Source organism: Salmo salar, unplaced genomic scaffold (assembly GCF_965601325.2).
Source record: "Salmo salar unplaced genomic scaffold, fSalSal1 ptg000152l, whole genome shotgun sequence".
Lineage (NCBI taxonomy): Eukaryota > Metazoa > Chordata > Actinopteri > Salmoniformes > Salmonidae > Salmo > Salmo salar.
The window spans coordinates 2,937,501-2,951,659 of record NW_027675323.1 but is presented as its reverse complement, the minus strand read 5'-3'; the positions used below and the strand labels follow the sequence as shown (position 1 = coordinate 2,951,659).

At 41.9% G+C, this 14,159-nt stretch overlaps 1 protein-coding gene and 1 long non-coding RNA gene across 2 annotated transcripts; both read left to right on the top strand.

Annotated features, from left to right (window-relative positions):
- Positions 1 to 267: 267 nt before the first annotated feature.
- LOC145867040 (uncharacterized) lies at positions 268 to 7,841 on the top strand. Its single transcript, XR_014383198.1, has 3 exons — positions 268 to 5,041; positions 5,341 to 5,387; positions 5,751 to 7,841. It is a non-coding gene; the product is annotated as an uncharacterized LOC145867040 (long non-coding RNA).
- Positions 7,842 to 9,357: 1,516 nt separating this feature from the next.
- On the top strand, positions 9,358 to 13,802 carry LOC145867039 (E3 ubiquitin/ISG15 ligase TRIM25-like). Its single transcript, XM_082971088.1, has 2 exons — positions 9,358 to 10,000; positions 10,431 to 13,802. The coding sequence occupies exons 1-2, from the start codon at positions 9,404 to 9,406 to the stop codon at positions 10,635 to 10,637; spliced, it is 804 nt and encodes a 267-aa protein (XP_082827214.1). The 5' UTR covers positions 9,358 to 9,403; the 3' UTR covers positions 10,638 to 13,802.
- The last annotated feature ends 357 nt before the right edge of the window (positions 13,803 to 14,159 follow it).

The following is a 14,159-nucleotide window of genomic DNA, read 5'->3' as shown; positions in this document are numbered from 1 at the left end:
CCAAGTAATAAGTCATGTTTTGCAGAGGGGTCAAATACTCATTTCCCTCATTAAAATGCAAATAATTGTATAACATTTTTGACATGCGTTTTTCTTGATTTTTTTGCTGTTATTCTGTCTCTCACTGTTCAAATAAACCTACCATTAAAATTATAGACTGATCATTTCTTTGTCAGTGGGCAAACGTACAAAATCAGCAGGGGATCAAATACTTTTTTCCCCCACTGTACTTCCCACCACTGCGACCTGTACGCTCTCATTGTCTGGCCCTCGCTTCATACTCGTCGCTAAACCCACTGGCTCCAGGTCATCTACAAGACCCTGCTAGGTAAAGTCCCCCCTTATCTCCGCTCACTGGTCACCATAGCAGCACCCACCTGTAGCACGCGCTCCAGCAGGTATATCTCCCTGGTCACCCCCAAAGCCAATTCCTCCTTCGGCCGCCTCTTCTTCCAGTTCTCTGCTGCCAATGACTGGAACGAACTACAAAAATCTCTAAAACTCAAAACACTTATCTCCCTCACTAGCTTTAAGCACCAGCTGTCAGAGCAGCTCACAGATTACTGCACCTGTACATAGCCCATCTATAATTTAGCCCAACTACTTCTTCCCCTACTGTATTTATTTATTTAGCTCCTTTGCACCCCATTATTTCTACTTTGCACTTTCTTCCACTGCATATCTACCATTCCAGTGTTTTACTTGCTATATTGTATTTACTTTGCCACCATGGCCTTTTTTTGCCTTTACCTCCCTTATTTCACTTCATTTGCTCACATTGTATATAGACTTATTTTCTACTGTATTATTGACTGTATGTTTGTGTAATACTCTTGTTTGAACCAAGTATTGAGTTTATTTGTTATAATTAATTGGTTTTATATTTAAAAGATGATTGAATTGCTCCTAAACTGTAATGTTGTTAATGCATTATGCTTTTTGAAGAAATATTTATTTAATGTATAAGTGAATAGTTTGTTTTACTTTGAAGTTTCCGTTTTGAGCAATAAGGTCGCTTGTTAAGTTGTGGCCAATGGGAGTTGACCTGGTTAACGGGAGGGAAAAAGACGTTGATGAAAGGATGGACGTTTTACCTCAGGACGGTTGGTGAAGAAAAATTATAAAAGAAGACGACAGAACTACAACAAAACCCATAGCTACTAAGACATGAAGGGAAATACATATTTTATTTAATAAAAGAGTTGTTATAATTTTGTTAAAACTTAGTAAAGACTGAAGCTACCGTCTCGTCGTGGAGGTATTAGCCAGCTAGAGGTTAGCCTAGCATCGTGTGACACCGGGAGATAATTGCTTGGGAAGCTTAACGAGTTCGTGTTGCCATGGGGATATCGGTTACTAAGGAGTACTGTCTGCATGGGTAGCTGTGCTGCCTTGGACTTGGTGAGGAAACCTGCATGGAACTGCCATACTTCGCTGAGGGAATATCTACCAAGTAGTGAGTAACCACAATGTGAGGTGCTTAATTTGGACACTGGTTGTGCACGACTCATTGGGGTTTATTATTTTTTTTTTCTTTTGATGTTGTGTCTGAACATGTATTTGTGTTTGAAAATGTTTTAATACACATATGGAACGTTATGTATGTTGCCTTGGTGGAGTCATTAATTGTTTCAATTTAATGCATGGGATGGTTTATCCTGATTCAATAACAGAAACCTATAATCATTTCATCTGAAGTTAATACCCTATTGTCATAACCCTAGATAGTTTACAATAGGAATTCTTATTGGAGATGTCCTTCTCACCTAACATCCCATGCTGATGAGATACTCTACATATGTTAATATTGTGAGAGTCATATTCAAGCCTGGTGAGAGGGTTACATTTGTTTAACTCCATGTATAACTCTGTGTTGTTATGTGTCGAACTGCTTTGCTTTATCTTGTCCAGGTCGCAATTGTAAATGAGAACTTGTTCTCAACTTGCCTACCTGGTTAAATAAAGGTGAAATAAATAAATAAATTGGTAATGGTGAGAGGTTAGCATGTTTTGTTGTAGCCTCTGTTATTGGTAATGGTGAGAGGTTAGCATGTTTTGTTGTAGCCTCTGTTATTGGTAATGGTGAGAGGTTTGCATGTTTTTTTGTAGCCTCTGATATTGGTAATGGTGAGAGGTTAGCATGTTTTGTTGTAGCTTCTGTAACTTTCTCACTCATTATTATTATTCATGATTCATTCATGATTTTTCTTAATCATGACATCATCAGGATGCTTTTAGTAGTGTTTAGAAACATGTTATGTACTCACTTGTAAATAAAATTACTCCAGTCACCATCTGTAATGAACACGATGGGAGACAGAGAGCTGGTTTCAAGCGCAGGGCTCAGCAGGTGTTTATTGTAAAGGACCACAGGAGGAGGCAGGTAGCTGGGTCCAGGGGCAGGCAGAAGGTCATACACAGGGGGTCCAAAAAGGCAACAGTACAGGCAGGGAAACGGCAAAAGGCATCATTAGTGAGGCAGGCAAAAAGTATAATTCACGGGAGGAGTAAATTACGGGAAATGCAGCACTCCGAACAGCCTTGTGTCACAAAACAAACAACACTTCACAATGATGGGGGTGCAAAGAACTGAACTAAATAGAGTTTGATAATGACATACAGGTGTGTGAACAGGTGATCAGAATTCAGGTGACTGGGATCTGGAGAGTGAGCTGCGTTCAGGGGGATCTACGTGTTTGAGAGTGTGAGCTGGAAGCAGACGTTACACCATCCACCATTTTAATATTGGGCAAAACACAACCCAAAACACAACCAAAACAAACTGCATAATCAATCAACGAGTTTGAGTCACAAGCTTGATGTAGTCGCTGCGTTCAAGGAATATCGGATCAAATACTCAACTTGTGACTACTTTAAGCCACTATGAGTGAATTGGTCAGAAAGCATATGACTTCTTTAAATAGGGGGACTAGATACATAAAGTGCTTTCATTTTTCTAAACGGTGAAACAGATATGTATGAAAATATCCTCAAATGAAAGGTGACATTATATACTGTCACCTCATATGAAACATTTGATCTGAAATCCAAAATGTTGGAGTTTAGAGCCACATTTAACCTGTTATGGCTAGGGGGCAGTATTTTCACGGCTGGATAAAAAACGTACCCGATTTAATCTGGTTACTACTCCTGCCCAGTAACTAGAATATGCATATAATTATTGGCTTTGGATAGAAAACACTCCAAAGTTTCTAAAACTGTTTGAATGGTGTCTGTGAGTATAACAGAACTCAAATGGCAGGTCAAAACCTGAGAGATTCCTTTACAGGAAGTGGCCTGTCTGACCATTTCATGAACTTCTTTGCCATCTCTATCTTTTACAAAGGATCTCTGCTCTAACGTGACACTTCCTACGTCTTCCATAGGCTCTCAGAGCCCGGGAAAAAACAGAATGTCGTCATCCCAGCCCCAGGCTGAAACACATTATCGCCTTTCTCAAGTGGCCGATCAAGGGACTGTGGGCTTAGGCGCGTGCCCTGGCCGCCCCCGTCTTTGTGAATTTTCCTCTGTTTGCCGAAAAGGAGATTCCCGGTCGGAATATTATCGCTTTTTTACGAGATAAATTGCATAAAAATTTATTTAAAACAGCGGTTGACATGCTTCGAAGTACGGTAATGGAATATTTAGAATTTATTTGTCACGAATTGCGCCATGCGCGCGACCCTGATTTACCATTTCGGATACTTTCTGGAATGCACGAAAAAAACGCCGCTATTCGGATATAACGATGGATTATTTTGGACCAAACCAACATTTGTTATTGAAGTAGCAGTCCTGGGAGTGCATTCTGACGAAGACAACAAAAGGTAATCAAACTTTTATAATAGTAAATCTGATTTTGGTGAAGGCTAAACTTGCCGGGTGTCTAAATAGCGAGCCCGTGATGCCTGGGCTATGTACTTAGAATATTGCAAAATGTGCTTTCACCAAAAAGCTATTTTAAAATCGGACATATCGAGTACATAGAGGAGTTCTGTATCTATAATTCTTAAAATAATTGTTATGCTTTTTGTGAACGTTTATCGTGAGTAATTTAGTAAATTGTTAGTACATTTCCCGGAAGTTTGCGGGGGGTATGCTAGTTCTGAACGTCACATGCTAATGTAAAAAGCTGTTTTTTGATATAAATATGAACTTGATTGAACAAAACATGCATGTATTGTATAACATAATGTCCTAGGTGTGTCATCTGATGAAGATCATCAAAGGTTAGTGCTGCATTTAGCTGTCTTCTGGGTTTTTGTGACATTATATGCTAGCTTGAAAAATGGGTGTCTGATTATTTTTGGCTGGGTAGTCTGCTGACATAATCTAATGTTTTGCTTTCGCTGTAAAGCCTTTTTGAAATTGGACAGTGTCGTTAGATAAAGGAGAGTCTTGTCTTTAAAATGCTGTGAAATAGTCATATGTTTGAAAAATTGAAGTTTTTGTATTTTTGAGGAATTTGTAATTCGCGCCACGCCTATCATTGGATATTGGAGCAGGTGTTCCGCTAGCGGAACGTCTAGATGTAAGAGGTTAAAATGTTATCTTCACTGTCAAAATAGATATGGTGTGGACTGTATACTCAATACAATCTAAATCTGATACCTCACTGTCTGTCTTTTGACTGATACTGCTTTTAAACTGGTCTGGTCAGTCTACTCAAATATTTGTATTTTACATGTTTCTATCTGCAGGCAAAACTTTGATAATCTGTAATTTATATTAACATACGTTAATGTATGTATAGATATGGAAGTTTTCAGGACACTGATGTATCTGAATATGTTGAAGAAATATACTGCCACTATTTTCACCACCAAAGAATAGCAGTGTGATTTTAATATGATTTGACTCTTTGCAGGCTGTCAGGCTGTCTAGTCACAGAGGAAGGCTGTGCTTCTCTGGTCTCAGCTCTGAGGTCAAACCCCTCACACCTGAGAGAGCTGGACCTGAACTACAATCACCCAGGAGACTCAGGAGTCAGACTGCTCTCTGCTGGACTGGAGGATCCACACTGCAGACTGGAGAAACTCAAGTATGTAGAGGGTTTATGTCAATGTTCACATCAGACATGTTTGACTTCTCAGGCTAGTTAAGACAAACATTCTGACCACCACTTGGACAAAGTTATATGCTGACTGTGTGTGTGTGTGTGTGTGTGTGTGTGTGTGTGTGTGTGTGTGTGTGTGTGTGTGTGTGTGTGTGTGTGTGTGTGTGTGTGTGTGTGTGTGTGTGTGTGTGTGTGTGTGTGTGTGTGTGTGTGTGTGTGTGTGTGTGTGTGTGTGTTCAGGTGTATCCCTCAATGACTGTCTGTTTTTCTGCTTACCGCTACAGTGTGGAACATGGTGGAGAGAACAGAATGAAACCTGGGATTAGAAAATGTGAGTTGACTGCTGTGAAGAATATGACTAAGAATAAGTCTTAATTCAAGTTAAGTCAAAGACCACCATCATTACTGACTTGGTCATATTAAATATCATCTGTAGTTCTACAGAAGCAAAAATCAGGGACACCAACGTTTACAAAGACTTGATATGACAGTGTGTGTGTGTAATTATTGTGAATAAGTGTGTATTATATTACCATACAGTATAACATATGATCATTCAACAAGTCTCAAGTTACCTTAACTTCTCCTTTTGATACCTAGAAACATCTACATTAAATGAATTAGTGAAAAGTGAGTTAACATTCTAATGTGAATGATGATGATTTCTAATATTGTATCTGGTTTCATCCATCAGATGTCTGTGATCTCACACTGGACCTAAACACAGTAAACAGACGCCTCTCTCTGTCTGAGGAGAACAGAAAGGTGACATGTAGGACAGAGAAGCAGCCGTATCCTGATCACCCAGAGAGATTTCAGGACTGTAGACAGGTGCTGTGTAGAGAGGGTCTGACTGGGCGCTGTTACTGGGAGGTAGAGTGGAGTGGGGGGGCTGTTATAGGAGTGACATATAAAGGAATCAGCAGGAGAGGAGGGGTTAATGACTGTTGGCTTGGACACAATGACAAGTCCTGGTGTCTGTTCTGCTCTGACAACAGATACAGAGCCTGGCATAATAATAATCCTACTACCATAGACGTCCCCTCCTCCAGCTCCCACAGAGTAGGAGTGTATCTGGACTGGTCAGCCGGCACTCTGTCCTTCTATAGAGCCTCCTCTGACACACTGACCCACCTGATCACATTCACCTCCACATTCACTGAGCCCCTCTATCCAGGATTTAGGGTTGATTATGTTGGCTCTTCAGTGTCCCTGAAATAATAACTGGAAAAATACACACACACACACACACACACACACACACTGGACGCACACACACACACACACACACACACTGGACACAAACTGGACACACATGTACACACACACTTACACACACACTTACAAACACACTGGACACACACACACTGGAAACAAAATGGACACACACACACTGGACACACACACACTGGACACACACACACTGGACACACACTAGACACACTAGACTCACACACACACACACACACATACTGGATACACACACACACACACACACTGGACACACAAACACACTGGACACACACACTCTACACACACACACACTCAACACACACACTGAACACAGACACTGGACACACACACACACTGGAACACACACTCAAACTGGACAAACACACTGGGGACACACACACACTGGACACACAAACAAACTGGAAACACACACACACACACACACACACACAAACACACTGGACACACACACACACACTGGACACATGCTTGACACACACACACACACGCTTGACACACACACGCTTGACACACACACGCTTGACACACACACTGGATACACACACACACACACACACACACACACACACACACACACACACTGGATACACACACACACTGGATACACACACACACTGGATACACACACACACACACACACACACACACACACACACACACACACACACACACACACACACACACACACACACACACACTGGATACACACACACACTGGATACACACACACTGGATACACACACACACACACACACACTGGATACACACACACACACGCACACTGAACACACACAATGGACAAACACACACGTGACAGGCTTGTAATATTTTCAGATCTTTTACCACTTTACATTTTTTATGATATATTTTACTGTTTGTGTTTGTACCACAGGAGGTTGGTGGGACCTTATTTAGGGAGGACAGGCTTGTAATGGCTGGAGTGGAATAAGTGGAATGGTATTAAACGCGTGGTTTCCATGTGTTCCATTTCATTCACTCTGTTCCAGACATTATTATGAGCCGTCCTCCCCTCAGCAGCCTCCTCTGGTATGTACTGTCCTGTATGTGAGAGAGCTCCAACAAGGAATTACAATGTATGTATTACTTTTAATACCTGCAAATGGCAAATAAACTACTGGAACTCCTTATGAATGTCTGCAGCCGACAAGAGGTGAAAATATTACCGGAATATTCTGCAAAATGTTGATGAAGACGTCACTCAATCCACCCAAAACAACATGCAGTCTTTCCACAAGACTCCCATGAAGTTATAGTGTGACGTTATGAGTCGACGTTAAAGTAACATTCTCACAACATACTGCACTTGTTTTATCCTGTTTTAGATGTATCCTCTGTTTAAACATTTAAACTCTTACAATAACACTGTTAAAATACCAATGTGATCATTTCTTGTCTTTTATGTTGGAAAAACAAATTGTACAATTATATGTGGACATACGCTCCATAGTTGTACAAGTATACATGGATATATTGTACTTTTCATAATAAAACATATTTGAAACAAGAAAAAGCATGTTAATTGTGGAAACAATTTCGTTATTGATTTTTACATTGCTTCTCCCTGTCTCATGTTGACGTTTGGCATGAATCTTGACCTGGAGGCAGGTTGGCATTTATTGTCATGAATCTTGCCCTGGAGGCAGTTCAGCAAAGTATTATATTATATTCCCTAGCTGGCACAGGCACAAAGTAATACAATCAGATTTTAATCCTAACCTCAACCCTAACCACACTGCTAATCCTTCCCTTAAATTAAGACCATAAAACAACATTTTCCACAGCCAATTCTGACTTTGCAGCTGACATATCTAGAGGAAATCGCACAGTTCTGCCTCCAGTACAAAACTGTACTTCATATGTATATACTGTATTCCAGTCATGGTTCATCCTATATAACTACTGCTGTCCACTTCATATGTATATACTGTATTCTAGTCATGGTTCATCCTATATAACTACTGCTGTCCACTTCATATGTATATACTGTATTCTAGTCCTGGTTCATCCTATATAACTACTGCTGTCCACTTCATATGTATATACTGTATTCTAGTCCTGGTTCATCCTATATAACTACTGCTGTCCACTTAATATGTATATACTGTATTCTAGTCCTGGTTCATCCTATATAACTACTACTGTACATCTACTATTCTTCAGATATACTACAGATGTACTCCAAATTGTCTATGCATCACATCACAGTACACAGTGTATATATATATATATATATACATTGCTTGTCCTAATATTTTCATTGACTTTTTAGATTTGCCCTCTGTGAGCTGGGAACACAAGCATTGTTAGATATTATTGCACTGTTGGAGCCAGGAACACAAGCATTGTTAGATATTACTGCACTGTTGGAGCCAGGAACACAAGCATTGTTAGATATTACTGCACTGTTGGAGCTGGGAACACAAGCATTGTTAGATATTACTGCACTGTTGGAGCCAGGAACACAAGCATTGTTAGATATTACTGCACTGTTGGAGCTGGGAACACAAGCATTGTTAGATATTACTGCACTGTTGGAACCAGGAACACAAGCATTTCACTTCACCCACAATAACATCTGATAAATATGTGTATGAAACCAATAAAATAAAATGTGATTGTATTGTTGAAAGTGTTAGATAATTCTCAATCCGTGTTGTGTCTTGTCTAAGAACAGCCCTTAGCCGCGGTACTGTATAATAACCATATATCACACCTCCTCAGGACTTATTGATTTATAAGGCATTATAAAGGTGATTAAAATAATGATACATACGTACTTCATAGAAAACTGTTACCCTTCATATATTCTAACAACTCACATTTTAAGATTCATTATGTCATGTGTTCCATGTTAAAGGCTCTAACATTGGAACAAAACTATTTGTCTCCCTCTTGATGTTGCATGCAGTTCCTCTCTCTCTTCCTGCATTCCTCTAACCCCTCCCTCCCTCTAACCCCACCCCTCTGGCAGAACCAGGAAGTCCATCCCCCTTCACAAACTCTCTTCTGAGGAAACGAAACTGATCTGAGTCTCTGTGTCGTCTGTCTGTGTGAGAGTGAACAACCATCCAAATGGCTCAACAGGGAGTTCTGCTGGACCAGGACCAGTTCTGTTGTTCTGTCTGTCTGGATCTACTGAAGGAACCAGTCGCCATCCCCTGTGGACACAGTTACTGTAGGAGCTGTATTGAGGGCTGCTGGGATCAGGATGTTCTGAAAGGGGTCTATAGCTGTCCTCAGTGCAGACAGACCTTCAGTCCGAGGCCTACGCTGAGTAAAAATAACATGTTGGCTGAGCTGGTGGAGAAACTGAAGAAGACAGGACTCCAGGCTGCTCCCCCTCCTGCTCTGTGCTATGCTGGACCTAGAGATGTGGCGTGTGATGTCTGCACTGGGACCAGAAAGCAGAAAGCCCTCATGTCCTGTCTGGCGTGTCTGGCCTCTTACTGTGAGACTCACCTCCAATCTCACTACGAATCTCCTGCTTTGAAGAAGCACAAGCTGGTCAAAGCCACCGCACAACTACAGGAGAAGATCTGCTCTCATCATGACAAACTGCTGGAGGTTTACTGTCGTACCGATCAGCAGGGTATCTGTTATCAGTGTGTGATGGATGAACATAAAGGCCATGATACAGTGTCAGCTGCAGCAGAGAGGACCGAGAAACAGGTAAGACCAGAACAACTTGTTGGTGACTGTGATAAACAAAGAATTAAAGATACAGTAGGAACTAAGGCTGTTTGAATATGAGATCATTGAAATGAAATAGATCCTCAGCAGAACAAATATGAACACAAACCTTGAGTATATTGATATGTCAACCCAGATTCTCCAGATGTATCACCATTTTATAATGTCAAACACTATTATCATTCTGAATGGCCTTTTATGAGTCCAAAGTTCAGTCTCAACCTGTTGATTCATGTAGTCCTACCATAAAAACTATAATCATTCACATAGCAACAAATAAATATCATTTAGGAAATGGACCATCCATTTTTTAGACCTTCCTCTCTATGGGCCCTATGTCACATTACTATACTATTGATCTACTGGACTAATAAAGCTTGATAGCTCATTGAAGAGTGATTCTCCACAGAGGCAGCTGGGGATGAGTCAGCAGAAGGTCCAGCAGAGATTCCAGGAGAGAGAGAAGGAGCTGAAGGAGCTCCAACAGGCTGTGGAGTCTTTCAAGGTGAGTATTGTTGACCAGAGGAGACACACCATTTCACCTGTCTCCTCCAGTCAGAGAGAGAGAGAGAGAGAGAGAGAGAGAGGTAGAGGGGCCCCTATCCAATCCCACTGACCCCACTGTTGGGAACAGGTTGTCACTGCTGAGGCAGTGAAGAAAGTAGAGGAGGATGGGTCAAGGCTGAGGGATCCTGAGAGGATCCCTGTGAGTAGTAGATCTGTGACAGCACAGAGGGATGGGCCAACCAGTGATATATGCTTCAGTAAGGTTGGCTTCTTAGTGTATTTGGTCATACTAGATTTGACTTCAGAAGAGTTCCAGGGTGTGTTGAGTGGTGGTGTCCTGTCCTCCCAGGCCGTTGGCCTGGTGCAGGAGCAGATAGGGTCAAAGTAGTGGAATGGGGTAGTGGGTTTTAATGAGTGTAGGGTTAGTTGGCCTGGTGCTGGAGCAGATAGGGTCAAATTAGTGGAATGGGGTAGTGGGTTTTAATGAGTGTAGGGTTAGTTGGCCTGGTGCAGGAGCAGATAGGGTCAAAGTAGTGGAATGGGGGTAGTGGGTTTTAATGAGTGTAGGGTTAGTTGGCCTGGTGCAGGAGCTGATAGGGTCAAAGTAGTGGAATGGGGTAGTGGGTTTTAATGAGTGTAGGGTTAGTTGGCCTGGTGCAGGAGCAGATAGGGTCAAAGTAGTGGAATGGGGTAGTGGGTTTTAATGAGTGTAGGGTTAGTTGGCCTGGTGCAGGAGCAGATAGGGTCAAAGTAGTGGAATGGGGTAGTGGGTTTTAATGAGTGTAGGGTTAGTTGGCCTGGTGCAGGAGCAGATAGGGTCAAAGTAGTGGAATGGGGTAGTGGGTTTTAATGAGTGTAGGGTTAGTTGGCCTGGTGCAGGAGCAGATAGGGTCAAAGTAGTGGAATGGGGTAGTGGGTTTTAATGAGTGTAGGGTTAGTTGGCCTGGTGCAGGAGCAGATAGGGTCAAAGTAGTGGAATGGGGTAGTGGGTTTTAATGAGTGTAGGGTTAGTTGGCCTGGTGCAGGAGCAGATAGGGTCAAAGTAGTGGAATGGGGTAGTGGGTTTTAATGAGTGTAGGGTTAGTTGGCCTGGTGCAGGAGCAGATAGGGTCAAAGTAGTGGAATGGGGGTAGTGGGTTTTAATGAGTGTAGGGTTAGTTGGCCTGGTGCGGGAGCAGATAGGGTCAAAGTAGTGGAATGGGGTAGTGGGTTTTAATGAGTGTAGGGTTAGTTGGCCTGGTGCAGGAGCAGATAGGGTCAAAGTAGTGGAATGGGGGTAGTGGGGTTTAATGAGTGTGGGGTTAGTTGGCCTGGTGCAGGAGCAGATAGGGTCAAAGTAGTGGAATGGGGTAGTGTGTTTTAATGAGTGTAGGGTTAGTTGGCCTGGTGCAGGAGCAGATAGGGTCAAAGTAGTGGAATGGGGTAGTGGGTTTTTAATGAGTGTAGGGTTAGTTGGCCTGGTGCAGGAGCAGATAGGGTCAAAGTAGTGGAATGGGGTAGTGGGTTTTAATGAGTGTAGGGTTAGTTAGAAGGGTGTTTTTTAGTATTATCATAATTTCCCCTTTTCCCATTTTGTATCCCATAATATTATGGATTTATATTTTAGTCCAGTTGAGGCAGGTGAGATGCCTTTGGATATACGACGTAATAAATTGTCATTAGCTTATTGGGTTGAAAGGCTGTGAGGTTGAGCATCCCACTGCTACTGTTCTAGATGACTGTTGGGAATATACTAGTAGACAAGGCAGTGGTTTTGGTTGGACAGTTGGAAAGCTTGCTGATGAGAGTAGTTTCAGGGAGTTGGAGGTTGGCCCTTTCTGTGGTGATAGGGGATGTTCCTCCATGGTTACTCCCAGATCCTGTTGTTGATCTAACCTTGGTAGACAAAAGGAAAAGATTGGGTCAGAAGTCAGTGATAAAGGGAAACTGGTTGACAATTACATTGGTAGAAGTTGTTATGCTTTTTTACCTCTTTTCACAGATGGATCCAAGGGCCCAGATAGTGGGCCCACAGGAGCAGGTGTTTACCTTCCTGAATGTGATGTGCAGATATGTAGAAGACTAACAGATGAACTGTCAGTGTACTCAGTTGAACTGTTGGTGATAATAGTTGTCCTCCAGTGGGTGGAGGACGTACAACCTGTTAGAGTTATAGTATCCTCAGATTCTCTGTCTGTATTGAATAGTTTATCATCTGGTAAATCTATTAGGAGTGACCTACTATTGGAGGTATTAATGTTATTATGGAGAATTGAGAGAATGGGTCTAGTAGTGAGATTCTGCTGGGTCCCAGCACATTCAGGTGTGGAATGGAATGAAATTGTAGACTCGTTAGCTAAAATAACTTTAAAACAAGATATAATATATATTAATGTTCCACTGGGTAGAGGTGAGGACAAATGTGAGATCAGGGCCATTTTGATAGATGTGTGGCAGAAGAGATGGGACTCTGAGCACAAGGGACGGCATTTATATGCCCTCCAAAGAAAGGTCGGTGGACCAAGGTTCAAAGGTCAGATTAGGAAGGAAGAGGTGGTGTTTACTCGATTGTGTTTAGGACATTGTACATTGAACTGGTCCTTCCATCTGGTTGGCAGCATGTGAATGGTTTGTGTCTGGAGGGTATTGTCAATGAAACGGTGGAGCATGTGTTGTTATATTGTTGTAAGGATGTTGAAGAGAGGGAAAGATTGAAGTGTAGGGTCATTGAGGTTGGACTGGGTATGATGGGGGTTTGGAAGGGATTTGGGGGATGGGGGAGGGTCTATTAGACGTTAGTAGGGATCTTTTTTATTTTTATTTTTTTATTTTCTCAGAAGTACCGAGTTAGGTAGGAGGATTTAGAAATGGCGTAAACCGTGATTGAACACACTCCAGCACAGTAGGAGGCGCCACGCTCCTTTAACGTTGGTTTGAGGACCGCCATTATACCATAGAAGAAGAAGAAGTTGGTAACGTGAGGTTTTGTCGTTCGTAAAGAGTGCAGCTATTCTTTTGCCTATTTTCCAAATGTATTTTGTCATGGTGGGAGGGTTTGTTTATCGGTTTCCGCTGTTTATCGGTTAGAGTTGAGGGGGGAGTAGGGTAGTTTGATGTCCTCAACCGAGTGGAGAAGAAACGCTGTCTCTTCAGGTGCGTTGTGGAGAATGTTGTGGAGGAATTATTGATCCTGGTCGGTGAACAGGTGGGAGAGGAACATATACACTCTGTATCCAGAATGAACAAGGCGGTGGTTGTGGTAATGTAAAAGGTGAGTCTTGTTACCCGGCTAGTTACCAGTATGATTTATGTGAGGGGTTGTGTTGGTGCTGATTTCGACAAGAGTAGTGGTGTCTAATCTGCCTCCGTTTATTACCACCGAACAGATCCGTAAAGAGTTGGTTCGTTTTGCTAAATGTGGAAGTGTTTTTCTGAACGAAATTCAAGGTTAAACAGGGGAGGGGTGGTACACAGGGTTTGTTAGCACAGAGGAGCCCAGTGATATAATATTATATATATATAATATTACTATATGTCCCAGCTGTTTGCTGTGGTTTTGAAGTAATTCTCTTCCAGCCCGCGTTAACCTTGTAGGTTTACCTCAGGTAACTGATTATTAACTATCCTTGTAGGTTTACCTCAGGTAACTTAT

Coding starts and splice junctions, on each gene's coding strand:
- LOC145867039 (XM_082971088.1), top strand. CDS start 9,404: ATGGCTCAACAGGGAGTTCTGCTGGACCAGGACCAGTTCTGTTGTTCT. Junction 10,001..10,430: donor CAGAGAGGACCGAGAAACAG/GTAAGACCAGAA, acceptor GATTCTCCACAG/AGGCAGCTGGGGATGAGTCA.